Source organism: Epargyreus clarus, unplaced genomic scaffold (assembly GCF_041222505.1).
Source record: "Epargyreus clarus isolate Ecla_fem2 unplaced genomic scaffold, WU_Ecla_fem_2.2 ptg000027l, whole genome shotgun sequence".
NCBI classification, from domain to species: domain Eukaryota; kingdom Metazoa; phylum Arthropoda; class Insecta; order Lepidoptera; family Hesperiidae; genus Epargyreus; species Epargyreus clarus.
This window is the reverse complement of record NW_027332234.1, coordinates 5,919,749-5,942,767: the sequence shown is the minus strand read 5'-3', so window position 1 is coordinate 5,942,767 and position 23,019 is coordinate 5,919,749. Positions and strand designations below refer to the sequence as shown.

General features: G+C 34.6%; 2 protein-coding genes and 1 non-coding gene across 3 annotated transcripts in view; 1 reads left to right on the top strand and 2 right to left on the bottom strand.

Moving 5' to 3' along the window:
* Positions 1 to 1,014: 1,014 nt before the first annotated feature.
* On the top strand, positions 1,015 to 2,499 carry LOC140753783 (uncharacterized). The gene has a single exon (XM_073088567.1). The coding sequence runs from the start codon at positions 1,100 to 1,102 to the stop codon at positions 1,715 to 1,717; it is 618 nt and encodes a 205-aa protein (XP_072944668.1). The 5' UTR covers positions 1,015 to 1,099; the 3' UTR covers positions 1,718 to 2,499.
* Positions 2,500 to 5,252: 2,753 nt separating this feature from the next.
* LOC140753784 (probable G-protein coupled receptor CG31760) overlaps positions 5,253 to 23,019 on the bottom strand; it is a 101,716-nt gene continuing 83,949 nt past the window's right edge. The window contains exons 4-17 of the mRNA XM_073088568.1: positions 22,459 to 22,654; positions 20,803 to 20,961; positions 20,021 to 20,159; positions 13,553 to 13,685; positions 12,943 to 13,075; positions 12,007 to 12,160; positions 11,581 to 11,690; positions 11,197 to 11,341; positions 10,787 to 10,856; positions 9,740 to 9,878; positions 9,178 to 9,283; positions 7,990 to 8,133; positions 7,502 to 7,663; positions 5,253 to 6,907 (exon numbers count right to left, since the gene is read on the bottom strand). Coding sequence (XP_072944669.1) covers positions 6,881 to 6,907; positions 7,502 to 7,663; positions 7,990 to 8,133; positions 9,178 to 9,283; positions 9,740 to 9,878; positions 10,787 to 10,856; positions 11,197 to 11,341; positions 11,581 to 11,690; positions 12,007 to 12,160; positions 12,943 to 13,075; positions 13,553 to 13,685; positions 20,021 to 20,159; positions 20,803 to 20,961; positions 22,459 to 22,654 — 1,817 coding nt within the window. The 3' untranslated portion in view covers positions 5,253 to 6,880. The remainder of the gene's footprint in view (positions 6,908 to 7,501; positions 7,664 to 7,989; positions 8,134 to 9,177; positions 9,284 to 9,739; positions 9,879 to 10,786; positions 10,857 to 11,196; positions 11,342 to 11,580; positions 11,691 to 12,006; positions 12,161 to 12,942; positions 13,076 to 13,552; positions 13,686 to 20,020; positions 20,160 to 20,802; positions 20,962 to 22,458; positions 22,655 to 23,019) is intronic.
* TRNAQ-CUG (transfer RNA glutamine (anticodon CUG)) lies at positions 8,831 to 8,902 on the bottom strand. Its single transcript has one exon. It is a non-coding gene; the product is annotated as a tRNA-Gln (tRNA).

The following is a 23,019-nucleotide window of genomic DNA, read 5'->3' as shown; positions in this document are numbered from 1 at the left end:
ACATGTAAACGCGCCGCGCCATCTCTACAAACTCAATAAATAATCAACAACGCGTGCTGACTGATATGACGACGATGACGAATGTATGATTTTTTTTAGATAAACTTTTTGTCGCCCAACAACACGCTAGGAGTATAAATGTATAGGCATTCTCATGTGTTAAAATTCATACTATATTTTTTATGAAATTTAATCAATAGGATATATTAATTAAAGATTCTTATTCACGTGAGTGAGTTTATCTGATTAATTTCTATCAACAATATTAATATAAAACTTATTCGTTAATTATTAGTAATTAAAGGTAATCAGTGATCGAAGGCGATAAATTACTAATAGTTAATACGTTTTCGTCGTGCATCGGACGACAAGATTAAAATTATCAATAGATCAAGATCATGATTCTGCGTAAAGTAAATCGCGTTTTTGTGCTCCGTAAATATTATTCTCCCGTCATAGAGGTATAATTTTTATTTCGAGATTTGCATTACTGTTGTGTATAATTTATTGGATAATAATAAGGTTATATACAATATTTGAAACAATAAAATTAAATACTAATTAATCTAAAAAAAAAATCAAATTATACACTAATACTTATTTACATTTTGTAAATAAGTTTCTATTAGTGTATAATTTGATTTTTGATTCAGAATGTAAATAAGTTAGTCCTGTTAGTCCGCTCTGAATTTAATAATGAATCCCATCGCCACAGTAAATTGAATGACTACACCTGTTCGGAACAACTTCATAGCCGAATAGCAGTTTAGCGTGGACTACAACGTTATTCATTATTATCATAAATAAAACATTCACTCACTTACCTTTTTATTTCTTTCATTTAAAAAATAAAATGAGGTCGATCGATACACAAGAAGAAAAAAGAACAACCACAGACCTAGCGATTATCTAAATGTTATGGCATATATATTAGACAGTGGCAACATTGATCAACAAAGTCATCTCTCATTCTATAGTCTATGCTGTCAGTGTCACAAGTGTAATTACTAATTTTGTTTTGCTTAGCTTGGCGTGTATTCCAGTTTGAATTTGAATATATCCGTTGTACGTTGGAAGTTTTAAACTTGATTTCTACATTATGATTCAAACAAAACCTTGGACCGGCGGTACTGATGAAGAGTACGAGACCCAGCACTTCGGCTTCGGAGCGCAACGCCTGAAAATAGCTGTGCGGCAAATGGTTGAACAGAAAATTAGAACTGGTGTAAAGGACATGGAATCCTACTTGCAAGAATCTTTAGATCTAAACGAAACTGATAAAGTTACATTAACACATTCTTGTGATAAAATTATACGTCTATATTGCGATAGGGCGAGCCCATCGCTCGAAATAATTGATGACGAAATAGAACGGGTTTTGAGAATCCCCAAAAATGTTCTTTTACCGGAAGATGAAATCCAGTTGGAACAAGTTTCTGATGAAGAATGTAACAAACTAAGGGAAGAGGTGTCTTCGTTGCGAAAAAGAGTCGAAAGAGGTGCGCTAATGGAAGCGCTGCTCACTGCTGAAGAAGAAGAACTGTCTTCAGTTGAGAAGTTGTGCGAGATTGCGAAAAAGGACTTAGAAGTGATTGATTTACTACAAAAGAACTTTGAAAACGGTAGCAACATTAAATCCATTCAAAGTGAAGCTCAGTTTCTGTGTGCGAGTGTTCCATTTTTGAATAAAGGTGAGGGCGACTTTTATGATGATTGATTTGTATTTTGTATCATCAGTGTATTGGTATTATAGTTTTAACATTAGATGTAATGAGAAAGAATGGATATGAAGTAATCGGTAAATTGTTCTTTTTTAAAACAGTATCAGGATTATTCATCATAATGGACTACTTATCACATTTTGGTCTTGTCCAAAAATGTAACATTGTTCACAAGTATGAGTGTTTATTCATTTAAACGTGGCAGTCCTCTTAGGCTACTCTGGGTCACCGGTAGTTTATGTACAACTGTTTTAGAATCGCTGCTTTAGAAGTTCAATTTCTTTTTTTTTTGTCCGGACTGTCAGAAAGCATAAAGAATAAAAGTTCTGATGGAGGCATCTTTCTAATCTGAAGTAGAAAAATGGCATTTTTCAGATATTTTACATTTATATTGAAGTATTTATAAAATAAAACTCAATAGAACAGTTATTTTCGATTTAATTTAAAAACAGAACTTACAGATAATTCACCTATTATGACTGTTACCAGAGAATAACAATAATATTACATCAGTTCTATATAATACTGACACAGTAATGTTACAGATACTATTTACGTTCATACATTGAAAAGTCAAAAATGTTTTAAATAAAATATTTCACATAGAATTAAAATTAGTTCGAAAAGATTGAATAATTTGGCACAGTAAGCATAAACTGTAAATAAAGAACAGTTCTCAAAAAGTAGTAAATATTCTGAAGTATTTAAATATTTATACAGTACATAAAAACTTTTATACTAGCTTCTGAATATCACTGTCTGGTTATCTGTATTGTAATGATTAATATGTTTTTGCTGCACTGTATAGATTTTCTAGCGATGAAAATATTCATATCAAAATAATAATATATAGGTATATCACCCATTGAAGGGAGATATAGCTAAGTGACTTTCCGTAAAGTGTACGGGAGAGGAACATTGAAATATTTAAAAAATATACATAATATATTATACTCATCTAAATGTTGAATTGAAATTATTTTAACAGACAGATATATTTAACACACAATTTTTTTTTGTATATATTTCAAGTTTAAATCACTCTTGTACAGTTTATGAAAAGTCATGTCTACCTTTCAACTGTATATATAATCTATATTACCTATAACTCAACGATTTACAAATTTTGTTGTTTTGTGTTCTGAAAATTACTTCTCTTTGAGAACTTAAAATTTTATTCAAATTGTTTATTTTTGTAAATAAAAATTTGAACATAGCTTACGTATATCATTAACAACATCTAAAACTGTACCTATATTCTATTTAATTTAATAATGATATCACATTGATAACTTATATTATTGACACACCTACAAATTGAAGAGCTTAGCTCCCCCATGTCATGTGATTACTAAAAAATTGTTTTACCGGTTAAATATACGTTAGAGAATAGATATATTTGGGATTGAGCAGTTATGGAGAATAGATTTAATAATGACATTTTGACACCAAATTAAACCTACTTGTCATATCGGAAAGTTTGAATTGGTAAGCATTTGATTTGTATGTGGCAATGCCACTTCAAGGGGTTGAAAAGAAACAGCTAGCTACACATTCAGTGATTCTACACATTACCTACTACAAATAAATAATTATTGGGAAATCACGAAGAGATGAGGAATATCCATATACTTAATTTATTTACTACTATTATAACATTCAATATGAAGAAAAAATATATTTAAATGACTGCATTGTCCTTACATCTATTATAAGTAATATGAAATGAATCTTTGGATTAAATATAACATTCAATAAGTACTTTGAAAATGATACATTTCTTATCACAGACAGTAAAATAAAATTAAAACAATAAGCTAAAAATCTAACAATTTTATGTACAACACTTTAGAATTGATGCTTCACTTCGATTCATATGTACAATTTATCCTTAACACTAATCTACTCATGGATAATGATATTCTATACATTTCTAATTTCAATAACACTCATATCGTATAACGTAGATAATACTAATAATAAGTAAATAAAAAGTATTAGTTGAGTAAATAAAACTATGCAAATTTAAATTCAGAACACTAGAACATAACATTTTTTGTTACTTTTTATTGTCTGCCCTTATGATGGACATGTATCGTCTGTCCAACATTTTTTTCTTATTATATTAATTATGCATTTAAATTGTTAACATTTAATAATGACTAGATTGATGGCTGTGTTTCATTACACAATAACAATCACATTATATACCTAGAGATTTTTAACAATACTTAAGTACTTATTATAATAAATTGCACAGTACAAACATTTAACTTTCCTTAAACACATATCTTTATTAAATAACACTATTAATTTACACGACAAATTCGAATGTAGCTGAACAGACACACCACTTACAAAAATGCTTCTAAATATTAATGAGAAACAGACACAGAGAGATGATTAAACCATTATTTACTAGAATATATAGAATTCATATAGAAGTCGAGAGGATAAAATTTCTAACACTTTAAAACATGTAATACAGATACTAGAAAAATATCTCTTTGCGTTTTGAAAATTTCTTCAACAAGTGCAATATTGTGCGCTAAGAACATTTATCATATCTACTTTAATATAGAACAATGCCCATATATTATACCACTTGATATGAATAAGTCTGGAGTAGTAATTTTATGTAGAATATGTTATGCTTTGTAATAGCATAAAACCATAATGTTATCAATGTAAATGTTCTGTAGTGGTCTCAGTAGGGTTTTTTCTAAGATACTAAGAGACAAGAGGGCGGGAATACGGTTTAGAACCAGGAGATAACCAGCACCTCCTTGCAGTGCAATAACATCTTTCTAGATGAGGGTCTTATGTCCAGGAGTGGCATTTTAAAAGCTAGTAAATGGGGTGGATATTAGGACATCACTGCATGGTTCAATGGTTGAAGTAACAATGCATGTATAAGTAGCTGAATACACATTGTTTTGAATGACCTCTTAGATGAACTTAAAGAATTAATGAAGAGCCTCTTTTTGCAATAGCATTTGCATTCCAAGTTGTGGCCGAGAAGAGGGAAAAGACAGAGTCTCTGTTCACTTTTATATGTATAAATACACAGGATATTTCTTTACAATGACACATGATTGTAAATACATCATTTTTAGGCAATTATCCTAAATTTTTAAGTTCAAAATATAATTTAATTCCATTATTTAACAGAATTCATTAATTCTTAAAAGAAATATACATCTAGAATCTAGATAATACTTATTAAAATGGTGGTACCAAAAGTATTAATTGTATTAACTGTATCAAAATTAATATTAGAAAAGAAATAATATGGCTTATTTAAAACATCACAAAAATAAGACATACATCTTTTTATAGTTACCTATATTATATATAAAACTATATTACAAAAGCTTAAAACTTATTAAGATCTTTATTCCTCCTATAAAGTATAATTGTTTTGATATAACCGGCCCTCTGAACTAGTAACACTTAGACTTTTTAATAGGTACTTTTATTATTTTGATACTTTTGTTGCTTTCACTTTTATTACCTGAAGCCTCTATACCTACCTAATTACAACACACATTTAAATATTCATTACTCTAAAATGCGAACTGTAGGTACTATTATAATCTGTGTATTTTTGGGTATCTAAAAAGTAGAAAAAATGTTCTATGATTTAAGCATTTATAGTACTGCTTTTGTTTTTTCTGTTTATAAAAACATTCGTCCATTAGATGTTTTAATATATATCTACCCGTACATTTTACAACTACCCTGCGCACAATGAGGGCGCCACTGTTTTTGTATCTTGTACTTTGTTTAACATTGTAACAACAGGCTCATAAGATTTCGTATTGAACATGATTAAGTACTTTTTGAATGGCATGGAATAAGCGCCTTCACGAATTGTTAAAGCAATCTACCTCTATGTATAATAGTAGTAGGTAAATATTTTATTTGAAACATCAACAAACGTGTCGGTCTGTCGTTTTGTTGACGATGGTTAGCTACAACACGTCTGAAGTTTGAAGTAAGTCTTATGGACTTCTCCATATCATTTAATGTTTAATGAGTCGGCAATTACCATTCAATATCAGAAAGTTGGATAGATCGGCTCTATGCTATCAAAGGATTTTACAAGGGCATTGTATATGTATCGATTCACAGTAGGCATAGGAATTCTTAAAAATAAACACCAAATCTCCTCGATATCACTTCACTATTTCTGTCCATTCAAACTTCACAAACCACTGGCGCACATTAAAGTCTCTGTTTTTTTATTGCAACATACATATTATTTAGTCCTCAGAGTAATGATAAAGAAAAGTGTGTCTACTCTGGTACGAACAGTAGATACACCACTATGTGTATATAGTTGGGTGGATAGGTACATACTGATGTATCTATGTGCACTGCATTATTGAATTTCAAGATCATAGAATCAGTTAGTTAATGTTAGTATCGTTGTTGAATATAGTAATTCTGGCGAAATAAGTAAACAAAACTAGCAGAATCTTATATTTCATAATTAAACTAGTCTAAACAAGCCCATCTGTCTATACTTCGTACCAAAGTATCCACATAAATTCACTCTATGCTAATTATAACTCTGAGACCTAGGGCCTCTTTCCTGTCGCGCGAGTTCAGCCAGCTCGCACGCGTGTCCCACTCGCACACACAAACTCGCCGCTATCTCTTCGCGGCCCGTGTGCATGTGTGCAAGGAAGCAAGTAACGCGTTGCGAGCTTTTTTCACGCGTGACGAAAGGCCCTGTCACAGTATAAGAATCTATACAGTATTGTAACTCGGCCATGTCCTTGAATTATATACCTACAGGGGCGCTCGGCGAGAGTTCACGTTAGGGCTACGCGCCTACAGTATTTTTATTACTTCTGAATTTCTAGTTTTTTTTTGTTATACCTAAGTATTATATTTTAGCCTTTGCATAGCCGCGTAGTAGGCGAGAGGTTGACTGGCTGAGTGCATACCGAAATCGAGGCGCGTAGGTATAATATGCGCTCCGTGCGTTTGTATGAAGATAGAATACTGTATAGATAGTTATACTGTGGCCCGGTGGTTGTCAGTGGTTGTGTGTTTCAAACGAAAGCGGGCGGTCGCGGGTCGGGCGCGGTGCGCACGCGGCGCGCGGCGGGCCCGGGCCACGACCAGCCGCTGTCGCTCAGCGCCACCAGTCACACGGGCCCCGTCCACTCCGTCTCCTGGAACAGTGGAGTTTGTTGATGGATTTTTATAATACTGAATTTGGCGTGTGTTTATCATTCATTCACAGCGACCCCTACATAACGTTAGCTTCCCCAAAATTATTTATTTATCATTTATTTAGCACTTGTTAAAGTTATTATTCCCCATGGGCCCCCCACATCAAATGCATTATCATTTGGGTATTATAAAAATCAACGCAGTCCATCAGATGGTAATGACATGCAGATATTAAGTGGCTACTGCCGCCAGTGGAAATCTGGAACTAACCCAAATAAGACAATATAGCAGAAAGAACAGCAGCAATGAATATTTTACTGTTGTAAGTAAAGGTGTGACGGTGTTACCTCCGGAGTCAGACAACAAAGAGACCGTTTGTGGTTAGTATTAAACATTTAAGATTCACATCGGAGATTCTGGATTCAAATCCCAAGCACCATATCTTAGATTTTTAACAAAGCAACATATAATATGTTTTAATTACACATTATATGTTCTAAACTTGAAAGGGAACATGACAAAAGTTAACAAAAGCGTAAGAAGTCTGCCAATCCATACTTGACCAAGTGGAATAAAATATAGTATAAACTTACTTGTGAAATATTAACAGTTCGAGCATGCATGGGGCTCTGCGGTGCATTAGTGGCGTTCGCGCTGAAGTACCCGCCGGGGCGCGGCCGCAAGTGACGATTGTGCATTTCCATTTGCACTATCTTCATGAACTCGATTTGAGCTGCCAGTTTCTGGACTTCCTCCTGCAATTTTAGTTTTGGTATTTCAGTATAAACAAAATTTCGAAATAAGTTAGTATGTACAGATTTCTGTTATGAAGTTACAGACGAGCATGCAATCCACCTGTTTTTAAGTAGTCACTAATTTATGCCTCTTGAAATGTGTTTCAACCCCTATGTTGGAACATTAACTGTCTATTCGTGATGAAATGAAACCAGGTCAACGTCTTAATTCTTGATCAGGTCAGAGGAGGTACTTTGTCAGGCAAGCATCATAGCCGTGCCGTGCAAGTTGTAGGTACAAAAAAAAAACAAACAGTGAGTCAACTAGTTCATGATATTAATCGTACCTTGAGCTCCTCATTCTCCTGGTACAGATCAGGCGGCTCATCAGGCACGAGCCCGATACCGTTGAGGGAGGAGGAGGCGGGCACGCCGCGAGCACGTGCCCGGCTGTCCCACGTGTCCCCGGTGCCGCGGACCACTCTCATCACCTATAAATAGAAAATAGTTGTCTACAATGTTTCCTATCTCACAAGTTTCGGGGAGAAAGGTAGAAAATGTGACAAAAAGTAGGTCGAAAACTACTGTAAATCGGATCAAAAGAAAGTTGTGGAATAGTAGGTAATATGTGCAATATTCATAAGTTTTTACAGCAGTCATAAGAGCATTTATATTACTGTAAGATTGTTACGAAAACTGGCAATAAATCAAACATATCTATCATACTGAATGAATACCTACGTCACCATGCTGACTATCTGCCAAAATAACTAAATAATTATTATTATCTAGTTATTTTGGAACAAGTCTTATTAGGCTTGTTACAAGTTACTCAATATGTAAGTTGCTATTGTTAAAATAATTGTTGTTTTATAACTCGTTCACAGCGACCCCTACATAGCGTAATCGTCCCTAAAATTATTTATTTATCATTTATTCAGCACTTATAAGTTATCCCGCATGGGCCCCCACCACATCAAATGCATTATCATTTGGGTCACACAAATCTAGGTAGAAAGTTTTATTTAAATTTTAAACCTACAACTTATATTTTCTCGAATAGATTGTAAGATTTTAAATAATGAAATAAAAAAAATATTTTTTATATAATTGACAAACAAATATTAAGACTTTTTTAATACACAATAATAAAAAAAAAGAAAAAAGAAAACAAATAAAAAAAAAAGTAGGTTCCACCGAGATTTGAACTCGGATCGCTGGATTCAGAGTCCAGAGTGCTAACCATTACACCATGGAACCGTACGACTGCAAGTGCGAAATTATCGTTCCGTTTTTATTGTACACATCATAATTGTATTCTTAACACAAATTAATTTGAAATCAGATTTTTATACTAACGGTTTATGCCTATGTAATTTAAAATAGCCGCGATGGAGCATCTTAACTGTGAAATACAGAAAATTTGGCATAATATTTATCGGCTAGAACAAAATACATTGACTGAACACATACCTACAGATTTGACATATAAATATTCATGCCCTTAGAACGTCAGAAAGAAAACTCGTCTTTACCTTGGGCAAGAAGACTAGTAGAACAGTTGTAGATGTAGACAGTTGAGTACGAATGAAACCCAGAAGATATTTAATGTCCGGTCCAGCTCTTGGTAGAATCAACAAACTGCAATTAAAATTAAAATTAAAATTAAAGCATATTTTTAATGGAATATTTTAAAATAGTGTATTTACTTACTTACATAGTGAATTATATTATAAATGTTGCATTGTTTTGCTTGTCTAACGTTAATTATTATTAACCCTATTCAGAGATTCATCATTATAAAATGTCATTGACCCTATTATACAAACAAGCAAGAGTAAAACTGATGTTTTAATTTCTACGCAAATAATATTTACACCAATATTTAAGGATGGGAATTTAATATATGGCTACGGCTTTATTATTTTACTCTTCTATACGTATGTTATATCAGCACTTAAGGGCCAATTTTATATCAGTTACATTGGAATTCATTCACTCAAGCACAATATAATCTGGATTCATCAAACAAAACTAATAGATACTTTTACATATCGATATAAGCTATAGTAGATATCAGTGATATCCGATACTAACTGGAAGGCGATCATCAAAGAGTTGACAGTGAAGATGTTGTAAATAGCGAAGGAGATGAGCTTCGCCTCGTTGTAGAGGCTCTCTGCGTGGCGCACTCGGTAGCACACTCTCACACCCCATAAGAGGAACAATATCTCCCCTGAAAAATGATATTTTTCATTAAACAGTAATTATTAAATTGAGGACTACTTACATACAAAATAGACATTGGAATGTCGGTATGTGCAAATAAATAAAATAATCTTACGAAATCGTAAAATAACGTTAAACTGATATTTTTATTTATTTATTTTATTTATTTATTTATTATTTATGCACACACACAATATAGATACAAGACGAAAAAAACATATAAAGAAATCGTATGTACAAAGGCACTGCTTATTTCTGTAAGAAATTTCTTCCAGTAGACCTGTGAGTGGATAGGGGGTGCAGAATGGTAGAATCTGTGTGTACTTATATAAAGATATTGTTTAAATAACATTACATATTATACTATACATACATCATAGACATACATATATAAATAAATACTATTTTTTGTTGTTTTAAACATTTTTATAAATCTGAAAGCATGCAGGTCACAAATGGATTTTCAGTTCCCTTGTGCAAGATATAAAACTATTTCTTCAACCAATTTACAAGCTCTATTATTCCCGCGCAAAATACAACTCAAATTTCAAGAGTGTTCTTTTTCTTTTTTATGCTAACTTATAAAATCGTACCAGCCAGTGATTACGTATAAATAAGAACTTATTATTATAAAAATAACACGTCATAAAATTATCTAAAATAATTATTAAAATAATACTATAACGAAATAATTTGAATATATTTGTAACAATTGTTATTATGTCAATATTATGGCTCTATTGTCTGTGGACATTAGTATAAGTGTGACGAATCATATAAGTGTGACTGCCTCACTACTTATAATGGTGCACCGAATGTTACGGGAATAGAATTCTCTTAGCTTCAGAAACAATAATTTATGTATTTTAAGTGATGGCAATAAATTAGATAATCTAATATAATAGTAAATCTTACCTATGGCTAAACTGTGATCCCACCAGTTGTATGTACACTGCTTAAACTTCAATCCCTTGTTATCTGTAATCTGGATGAAATATAATTGGATAATTTTTAAAAGTTTATTTTAAACATTATCTAAGTATAAAATTATATACACCTATTGTAAATACGTATGGTTTTGTTTTACAAGGTGTTGGGCCTGTTAAAAAAAGGTTTGAGCCCCTTACAGTATCTACTATTTATCTGGTAAATAACAAGTAGCACTACAAATTATCATTACAATTGATTTAAACTAAAGTACACAGTTTTGGCAGATTAAATGCGGAACATGGAGGTAAAAAGTTGAAGAATACAAAACTTACTAAGGTTAGGTTGGTTTAGGTTACGAATATTAAGCAGATTGGAACAAAAGACGAATTACTTACAACTTCAGCATCAGGTGGCGCTGAGAGCGTCCAGGTGCCGAGGTACACCAGCATGATGAGCAGGATCGGTGCCATCCATTGCAACAGCTGTTTGTCAGTCAGCTTCAGTTTGTGAGCTGATTTCACGCGGTATGTGAGGGAGACTCTATAAAAGACATATTTCTCATACGTATTAATATTTTCAAGGTTCGGTACCAAAAAACAAAAAATTGAACCGTTATAGACAAATAAAAACAAATTTTATCGTTTTGTATACCTATAAAATTAAAGGACTTGTTGTAGGGACAATTAGTAAATTATTCGAGAAAGAATACGAACATTAACTACTTGTCCGGTTTTTTTTTTTTGGATAATTCTATAACATATTCTATATAATTATGTTACCTCCAAGTCTTCATTAGAAGGGCTGTGTATGTAATACAGAAGCCCATGTGACGTGTCCATTTTGTAGCGATGCATGAGTATCTGTCCAATACCGGAAATATAGCTGCCATCTGTGAAAATATAACATTTTTTAATAGGTACACACTTCTTACCCATATAAATTATTGACGAATCTCATGATAAGTCTAGTCCATACTAGTGGGTTCCGGGTTCGATTCTTGGGCATGAAGATATGATGATTTATTTAAATTTTTGTTCTGAGTATACTCTTTGTGTGTACCAATGGCACAGATCTTAGCTATGGCTATGAATAGCCGATTCCAGGTTGGACTTTAATCCTACTGATGTTTATGAACGGCTGTGACCACTTACCATCAGGCTGCATACATTTTGCTACTTGCTACTTTAACTATATAAAAATCGTACCTCCATGTACATAATAGCGCAGCCGAGCAGCGTGATGGAGAGGAACACGGGGCTGGCGACGCGAAACACCTTCACACGGCGGTGGTGACGCGTGTATATGGTCAGCAGCACCGTCATCACTATACACGTCACCGAGATCACCAGGAGCGATATCCTATAAGAATAAAAAAATAAAAGATTTTTTTTTATAATATAGGAGTTGCAGACGAGCATGCAGTCCACCTGATGGTAAGTGAATACTGCCGCCCATGGAGCTCTGCAATCAATTCCAGATAGGATTAGATATTCCTGCCTGAGGTCGGCCAGCTGCGCCGCTACCGCTGAGGACTAAGCTGGAACGCCTCGGAAAGTATGTCTCCCATACCACACCGTTCAAACCAGAACACAGTAGCCCATTACATGTCATTCACATACTAAACATGTCTAAAAACATTGCGCATGTTTTTTGGCAGGCTGTTTATCGAATACAAGTACCTAGTTAAGTTCATGTTTCTGTGGTAAATAAGTAATGTACTCGTATTAAGAGCGGAGTTTCTATGTCAGTAGCAAATTAAGTTTAAGTTGTTTGTGGTATAATATAACTAATCGCTTGATGCACTTCCACTTCATGTTAAGATTTGTGTAATGAAATTCTATTAGGTTCAAACTGAATTCGATTAATGTGCTAAAATCCAATATTTTACACGTAAGGTATAAAGGTGTAGGCACCGATTCATTAGGTAGATGGTAAATCTACCTGCGGCTTTAGGTATATCAAGTTTACTAGACTGTTTCAGACCACTTTTAACACTTCTATTTCAATGACCTGTCTGCTATTCATCTAGTTAGGAGGTCTACATAAAATTGTCTACATATGATTGTTATAATAAAAATGTGTGGTAGTGTGTAGTAGTAACTTGTGACAAAGTTTTGTGTACTTGAAGAAGTTCTCCATACCGAAAAGGCCAGTTGTAGGTGGCTAGACAAGGCTCCGGCCCCCGGCAGGTGTCGCAGCCGGGCTGGCACTTCAAGCATTCGTAGGGCTCGCTCCAGTTATCTAAGCCGTTCTCGTCATATTCTTGAAATGCAACTGTATAAGAAAAGATAGACGATTAATACAGTTAAATTAATGGTACTGTCTCCACACAGCTCTGTCTTTAAAACTTAGGTGTATTTTGGATTTGTGGAACAATGATTGATTGTACTCCGACATTTGGTAGCACAAATAATATTATATACATTACACATCTTTATTTCTTAATAATTTAGGGCAGTAAATTCGATCTTATCGACGTTCTAAGGCAGTTGATTACTGTAATATTTGTAAATAGCTCACAATATTGTACAAAGGAATACTACCTAAGTAACAAATGATAAGCGTTTTCATATAGATAAACCTACTCATATTTTGGGCCAGCAAAGATCGTGGTCCTTTCACCCAGTAAAATGTATACATAGTCACAGAATATGCACAAAATTAACTCACACAGCACCATGGACACAAATGGAAGAAATGACCTACAGTAGGTTTTCATAATACAATTTTCAGGCTTCCCTTAAATCTTACCCTCGACAAGGGATCCGTTGAATCCCTCGGGATGGTTTATTGAATAATATCCCGGTCGGCATCGGCATATGTAGGACCCGCGCGCCCATCCGCCGTATCGAACACCCATCTCTCTATTCGGTTTATATTCACACTGAAAACAGTAACACATTATACTGCCCAACTAAGCGCAAAAGCGGTAACTCAAAGAAAGCGAGTTTTGAGATAATTGAAGTTATGTAAAAATAGTTATATATATACTTTATGTATAGTTTTTTTTATTTGTTAAATATTATTTATATATTATATAGGGTGTATTTGTTATCACATTAGTTAAATTATCAAAAATGTATAATAATGTACTTTATTCATGAGATACGGTTACACCGCTTAGTAAACTATAGAATTAAAATTGAGATACCGCTTTTTCGTTAGCTCTTCTCAAACATGTGTGTATACAAAAAGGAATGTATTTTCTATCGAATAAAATATGTATTATTTGAAAAAAAAAACAATTAAAGTATATATATAACGTTTTTTTATTATTAAAATTTGAAATTACATAAAAAAATATTTAAAAACAAACGGTTTTTGGAAGGAATTTTAGTAGTCAAAAGTAGGGAGTTCTCTCCAAAAGGACATTCTATTTTGTGGTATTATATTTTGAAAAGATTTCAAAATATTTTCTTTTTTGTTTCTTGAAATTCCTTCCGGAGCAGTTTTCTTTTTTGGTGGAGGCAAGACATGACTTTTTAAAATTTTTTTTCCTATAATGCTAGCAGTAATTGCATTTTGATCGAATCCTGTTTTGTAGGTGATATCAAAACTGCCTCTTTTAACTTCAACTTCAACCATTTCGCTGACATATGGACGCGGTTTAATTCGAGACAGTGCATATTGTGTGGTATAATCATCCCAGTCATAAAAGTCTTGCATGTTCATCTCTTTAAGTTTTACATTTTTTCCTGCAGTGCTAACTGCCTGAGAAAAATCTGCGAAATCATAAATTTTGTTTTTCATGCGTTTTATGGACAGCTCTACCCTATGATGGAAACTATCAGCTGACATAAAGGTGTGGCCGGATTCAAAATATTTGATGACAATCTTGTCGGCGTTTTGCACAAATATCATGACCTCTTCACAACAAAAACAAACAAGTTATGACACGAATTTGCGAACGAATTTGCCAAGGGCAGGGATAAATCAATGTAAAATGTATTAGAAATTCGATCTTATCCAGTAAAACCATAAGGGCTAATTTAATTTTGCTATTGCAACCGTATCTCACTAATTCAAAACAATTTGCGTATTATGCAAGCATTAAAATACTAAGCATTATAGCGGTAACTCATTACTGATTTTACTCATCCTACTTACCGCTTATCGGCTAAGCAAAAGTTGTGTATTTATTTAAGAATTTTAGCGATATTTAAATTTGCGGCTGGTTGCCTACGTAATATTAATATACCTCTAACACCCTTAGTGATATATGGTAAAACTGAGATAGAAAAATCTTTCTTAAGGTTTTTTCATACGTTTTGAACAAGATAGTGCTAAATGGCTTAGTCCAGTAGATGCGTATTTTTTAAAGCTATCCGATGGCATAAAAATCAATTTTACGATTTTTTTTGAGATACCGCTTTTGCGCTTAGCAGGGCAGTATAGTCCGCATAAATCTGCTAGTCCGCTCTGAATATGGAAATGAATCGCGTCGCCATAGCAAATTGTATGACTACACCTGCTCGCAACAGCTTCAGAACGGCCTAGCAGTTTGGCGGGGACTACACTAGTGTGTAGATTTGATATATATTGGCTTTAATATACACACTCGTATATACACTATTTACGAATACAGTGCCCAAGCCAATAACATAAGATAAAATTGGTACGAAATTCGAACCGTTTGGAATTAGCGTACGCCACTTTTTGATGAACGTAAAATATACTCTTATTGGAATTTAATGATCATTTTAAGGATCAAGGAAAACGTCGTATGAAAACCAATATGTCTGAAAGTTCTTTTTAATATTATCTACGGCAGTGTTTTTCAAAGTGTTCGATAATGTTCCCATGTGGGCGCTGGAGGCTTAGAGAGGTAAAGAGCCTCGATAAAATGGACTTCCCAATTTTAAGTAGGCACTTTCTTGTTGTTGTCGGCTGTGGGGCCGATTGTCCACTACTTTATTTATTTATTTATTTATTTAATTTCTTGTAACACCTTAAAGTAGTGTAACAAAGGGTAAACTTAATGCCTAATGGCATTGTCTGCCAGTCAACCCTGGGCGATGGCGATAGCATGTGGTAGGCATCTGAACCAAAACAATAAACTGCTTACAATAAAAATGACATAATATACTAAATAAAATAAAAATGTATATAATATAAGTATATAAGTATATATATAATACAACTATATATGTATATATACATATATATATATATATATATATATATATATATATATATATATATATATATAATGTGGCCTATGAAAAATTGATAGACTCATCTGTCAAATGACTGTCGTAAATAATGCTCCCGTACCAGTCTCTTAAAGGTGGTTTTAGAAGATGATTTCCTGATGTTTTCGGGCAGGGCGTTCCAGAGTAGAATTGCCTGTACTGTGAACGAATACTGGAAAAAACCACTTTTATGTGGTGGAATATTGACTTTTAAAATTCTTGAAGAGCGTAGCCCACTGGCGCGATCCGTACAGTGGAACTGAAATTTTTCCTTTAGATACGGAGGAGAAGTTGGATCATGTAAAATGGAATACAGAACCAAGAGAATTCTAGAGTTACGCCTTTGACGAATAGTTAGCCATTTAAGCTGACGTCTATAATTGGATATATGGTCATATTTGCGTAAGTTGAAAATAAATCTGATACAATTATTAAGAAGGCGCTCTAGCTTATCAAGAAGTTCCTCAGTTAGATCCGGATAACACACGTCCGCATAATCAATGATGGGTAGAACGAGACTGTGCACTAAAGTGAGTTTTGTCCTGTAAGGTAAAAAAATTTTCAGACGATACAGGGACTGTAGCGTAGCATTCACCTTACGGCTTATTTCAATTATTTGCACACGCCAGCACAAATTTGCATCCATAAGAAGACCAAGGTTCTTCACTGCATTAGAAAAGGGTATGACAGTATTGCCATACACAAGTGAAGGCAGATTTGCAAAGTCCACTTTAGTCGAGAGTCTCGGACTACCCATCACTATCCCCTGACATTTCATCGGATTGACAGCAACGCCATACCGACTGGACCAAACTTTAACAGCCTCCAAGTTTTTATTAATAATGTGTATAGCGTTATGCACATCATCAACGCTAGAGTGGACATATAATTGGAGATCATCAGCATAAAGATGATACGAACAGTTGAAAAGTGAAGTGATGGAGTCGATAAACAACGAAAATAGTAAAGGTGAAAGTATACCGCCTTGCGGAACCCCAGCAGTAAGATCAGCCCACTTGGAACTTCTTGGCTCCACGCGGACTGATTGCTGACGGTCGCGAAGATATGACGTAAACCACTTAAGGGCAGATGGGGCCATATTCAGATGAGAGAGAATGGAGAGGAGGATATTACTTTCTCAATATTTTAAACTAAAATCAAATTATACCTACATGGCAACTATTATTTCGTTCTTATTCTGACCCTGTTTGACTGAAACATGAAAATATTGGGCGGCGCTAGAAAAAATGGGGGCGCTAGAAAATACTTTATACTAAAAGTTTGAAAACGTCTGATAGAAGGAGTATTAAACCTATCAATACACAGTTGGTCACACGGGGCAAAGCAAGGTAGGTAGTTAACCTTATCTCGTTCTGAGAGGAGACCTGTGCTGATAGTGGAACAGTAATGGGTTTATGAAAACGTAGATTTTTTCTATAATATAGGAGTAGCAGACGAGCATGCAGTCCACCTGATGGTAAGTGGCTACTGCCGCGAATGGACACCTGTAATCAACCCCAGATAGGACTAGATATTCCTACCTGAGGTCGGCCAGAGATGCGCCGCTACCCCTGAGGACTAAGCTGGAACGCCTCAGAAAAGTATATCTCCCTTACCACAACCTTCAAAACGGAACACAGCAGCGTCTAACACTGCTGTTATTAGGCAGAAATAGGTGTGGCGGTGGTGCCACCGGAGTCGAACCACAAAGGGTTCTACCACCTTAAAAACTCTACCTTGAAGACTAATGTTCTATTTTTAAGGTTTATGAAATAAAATATCTTTTTAGATCTTTTTATTGCTATCCGGAGAAACGGGTTCATGTACCTTAAAACAGGCTTAATTCAGCGTTTATACTTTAAACACATTATTAAAATATTTTACCATAATGTTAAAGGCGAGTTGGTGCGGAAATAATAAACTTACAATGTAATTAAAAGCTAACAGCCCACGGCCTTAGTAAGAGAGGCTTAGCTATATTCATGTACGTGTAATAAGAATATTTTTAAAGCCAGTTTGCTTATTTTACTGAATAAGTTGTTTTTTTATTCAAACATAATTTAAATAAAATAAAATAAAAATGCATTTATTTAGGAAAATCCTTAAAACTAGTAGTCGAGGCTTCCTGGTAAGTAGTCAGAGACACTTGTGATAGGAACGCCTCGCTCTTCCACAGTTGGATTTCTTAATTAGGATTATACATAAAAGTATTGGCACTGAATTACAAACATAGGATTGACATAAATATTACACCATATTGAGTACACTGTATAGATACAATAATGCAATTTATTAGTTAGGGACGTAAAAATAAGTGTAGAATTAAGAGATAGTAATGAGAGTAGGTATATATATGTTAAAGTAACGACTACGGAGTAGTAGATTATCGAAGATGATTTGCTGCCTCTAAAAATAAGTTTAAATGTATTAGTTATTTTTTCAGCATACCACAGTTGCCAATACCAACACAGCAGCTACAACGTCGTTAGAAATTGAGACTCTTATAACATTCTGAAGGCTTTAGGTATTGAAAAACGTTCACTAAAGTAATTGTCATTGTAGATAAAATTTATATTTTGAAAAACATGTAATATTTTTTTTTTTGTAGCGCTTAACACTGCTGTTATGAGGCAGAAATAGGTGTGGCGGTGGTGCCGCCGGAGTCGAAACACAAAAGGTTCTACCACCTTCAAAGAAGCCCGTGAAGCCCTGTTCGCTGCTGTGGTAATAGTTTACCGTAATAATCTATTATTGACGTTCAAAAAGAATTCTGTAAAGGAACTAGGTACGTAACCTAATCAACCAATAAACTTCTCCTCCACTTATTTGCATTGGTACAGGTTGAATTGGCCCCAAATGTATAATTTCATTGTCATACCTACTAGTTAGGTACACACAGCAGGTAGGTATACAGTTTTAATTACTTATTCGCAGGTGGCGTAAAGAACATTAATTAGAGATTGCGTCAATAATATGTTTATGTATGTAAATTCTATTCGTATCGGGTGAATTCGGGTGTCATCACAACATTCCAATCAATGTATTTAATGATGTAATTAATACAATTAGAGGGAAAATTGAAGGGATCAAAAGGATAACTTTACGGAGCGATTACAAAACGTCGTTCAAATTAAATTTGTTCCTGAGGTTATTAATTATCTTGTCTTTTAAATACATTGATCATCAATCATCAACAATCTCTACTCTCTTACTGATGGGAGTTTCCACTCGGAATGAGAAGGGTTTAATAATAATTGGCCAAGTGCAAGCCGAACTCGCACACTGAGGGTTCCGTACCACCAATATTTTTTATTTTTAGTATTAGTTATTATAGCAGCCACTGAAATAAATTTGAACTGTCTACATATTACGGTCTAATAGAAAAAGCGAAAAACGTCGAGAAATAGCGGTTTCTTGTATGGCGACCCCTATTTATTTTCAACCTTTTTATTTTTAGTATTTGTTGTTATAGCGGCCACCGTTAAATAGCCTCTGTCAAAATTTCACGTGTCTATCTATTACGGTTCTAGCGATAGAGCCCTGTGACAGACGGACAGACAGCGAAGTCTTAGGGTTCCATTTTTACTCTTTGGGTACGGAACTCTATAAATGTGGGAAATATCAGTAAACTACACGTGCTGAAGAAATTTATATACATCTTTGAGACCTGTGGCTTTCTGAAGATGTTTTCTTATTTTACAAGTATTCATTACGTTTTTACGGGCTTAATTTCGAAGTGTGGGCGTAGATCATTTTTGAGGTCAGAAAAAAGATTTTGTAGCAAAATAACAGTAGCTAATGTTGTTTATTAAATTAATTATTTAATAAATTAATATTTTTTTCAAAAGCGGGCCTCACGCAACGACCCGCGTAGTCTGTTACGATACGGTTCCAGGTTCGATCCCGGGTCTGGCGAAAACATAAAATCAAATAGGTATCTGTTTCGGTTTTGTTTGTTTGTATATCTAGTAATTGTATGTCTATAGCAAAGGGGCTATGAGCAGAAGCGTTAACATAAAATACTTACATAAGTAGTCTCATTAGGACATTTGTGCGTTCCGTGGAAGGAATATATTTGGTTGTCGTTCCCCTCTTCCGAATCCACTTCGCACTGATTTATCTCCAAATTAGATATGTCTATGTCAAGCGAAACAACGCCCTTCAGTCTGCAAAGAGAAGTATCGTTACCTTCGAAAAATCCTTACGTTGCCAAGTTTATCTGATCTCAGGTTGGTAATCGATTTTCGGTTTAGAGTCGCTCGGTAGCTTGAAAGTCGGGGGTGTGATGAATAATTCAGATTTATGACCGCTGTGAACTGAGTTGCGACTAAACAATCATTATCCTTCGTCTTATTGATACTGACACCTATGTTTTCTGTTTTTTTTTAAGAACTACAATAAATACAAATACATACATTGCACTGATCTTATCTGTTTCTATTCTATAGGTCTATTTTAATTAACCTCATATACCGACTAGGTGCGTAATTTTGTATAGAATTATAATAAGGAACAATTATCATTACAAGATCTCATGCTCTATTTAGTTTATCTATTTATCGTCCTTATTAGGACTTTAAACGTCCCATGTGCTCATCTATGTTATGTTTGATATGCAGAAGCTGTGTACAAAATTTCATGCTTTTTTTGTTTTCAACTTGGCGTTTTTGTCAGTCAGCCCGTGTAATTGTAAGGACACGTTTAATTATAATATTAAATTCAAATGTTACTTGACTTTACATCAGACTTAAGAGTATCTAATGTGCTCAGAACTAAGTTAATCTTCCATTATAAATTACGGTCACTTACCCACGAATGGTCGACACGGGGACTGTATAGGAGAACAGCCACCGTTTCGCTTCGCAACTGTAGTAAGGGTAGGTCCACCAGCCCTCCATAGTGGCACCTGGCGGTGACGGCATGAATTTTGGCGACCTTAGCGTCTCACTATCATGGGCGGAGACGTACCTGTGGAACAAATGTTTGCAGAGTTTCCTATACAAAATAACGACTCAAATTCTAATTAGGAGGTAGGTTAGTGAAACATGTCCCTGTAATCCCGTGACTAGAATAGGGCTACGGTATCCCCTGCCTATCGTAAGAGGCGACTAAAAGGGGGCTTCCGGGGTTGCGGGCGGCAAGATTGGGAGGTCGAGCCGTCCAGTAAGCAACTCCGGGAAGGGCGGCGGTATGTGTGGTCGCATACCGTCGTAAACATCAGACGGTGTGGTGAGTCCTGAAGCTCACCTAGGAGGAGCCTGAAGGGGCAACGCGTTCAGAGGACTCCGGTTGCGTTCCGTAGGAGATCCCGGAGTCCTCTTGTCAACGCTGAGGACGGCCACCCGAGGGGTTTTAGTGCGGTAAGAATGCTACATAACCCCGTATCGCTCCTACGACACTAGGTACCCTTTGAAGGTTTCCCCCTCGTAAATAAAAAAAAAAGGTTAGGAAAACAAGATGAGGTTTTACAGTCAGATAGTGAAGGGTAAAGACAAAAACTTTTGAACAAAATAATGATTCATGGACCATACCAAATTATGCCGATATGAATAGTACACACATATACACATATTTCGCGAAACATTTATTTTATTAGGAATAAACTTTTATTTATTACTCAAACTAAATTTCATTGAGAATCAAAGTCAATATATTTTGTATATAATCAAGTTACCAAGGAACACGTCGTGTTAGTGCTATAACGCATACGCCATGTGAGAGTTAATGAGATTTTTCGTAGATACTAAAAATTGTAACAATATCAGGAACAATATATTTTTACTAAGTAATCTGTTATCTAACAAGAATGTTTTTACGTGTTTTAAAAAGACACATTTACTCCTAATGTGTTTATGTTCTTTTTCTATTTCTATTTTTGTAAATGTCACAAAGTGATTGTGTTATTTAATATTTAAGGTACGTTTTAATCTAATAGGTAATAAAGACGCAGTAAAATACCTTCCATTCATGATATAAGAATGTATAAAAATTGCGACGATTTAGGGCTGTAGAATTTAGTCCATACCTATGACCTAAGAGTACCCGCTAAAGTACCTACTTTATTTATTATTTATTTGTATCTGGTCTAACATGAATGGATTATTTTTAGCTTCAGTAAATAAATTATTTTTTTATTTCCACCTGAGTTCGGCCAGTGATGCGCCGCTACCCCTGAGGACTAAGCTGGAATGCGTCGGAAATTTGCCTCCCTTACCATTCAAACCAAAACACAGCAGCACATAACACTGCTGTTATTAGACTGAAATAGATGTGGCGGTAGTGCCGCTGGAGTCGAACCACAGAGCGTTCTACACTTTTGAAAATACTTGGAGATTGCTGTCATTGTACCGATAAAATTTAAAAGATGATAGATTTTTATAAACCCCTATCTACACAATGGTATAATGATTATTATTGCTGCTGTTATTTCAATTCCAAAATCAATTAAACCAATGTTTTCCTCACCATGGATACTCAGGATCTGGTGGCTTCTCTAACTGAGGAGACACGACAGCAACGGGTTCTCCCGCGCTGTACCGCTCCCACGCCACCGAGCTGTTCACGACGCCGTCAGACCGCAGCGCCAATGCCCTGGAGCCCACCGCGCGCTCCGACCAGCTGCCTCCTAACACCAGGCCTTGCGACACCGCCATTAGTATTTCTAGAAAGAAAAAGTACCTTTAGTTAAAACTGTAATAGTCAATGTTGTATGAACTGAACTGCACCTAACAATAGTGGAATTGCGTGGGATTTTCCACGTAAAGTATTTTATCAAACATAACCTTGATACCTACATGGAAAAATAAATTCTTCCGTTATCCCTAGAAAGTTATGCCTAATAATTAATGTAAAATGTGATAGCTATGATATAAATATAGATAGATCAAGAAGAGATTTTTCTTTTGTTTATTTAATAATAATAATAATAATAATAAATTTTTATTCACGGAATACATAGCAGCACACACATGACTAAAAAAACAAGAATCAAAACAAAACATAAACATAAAAAAAAAAGAGTTCTTA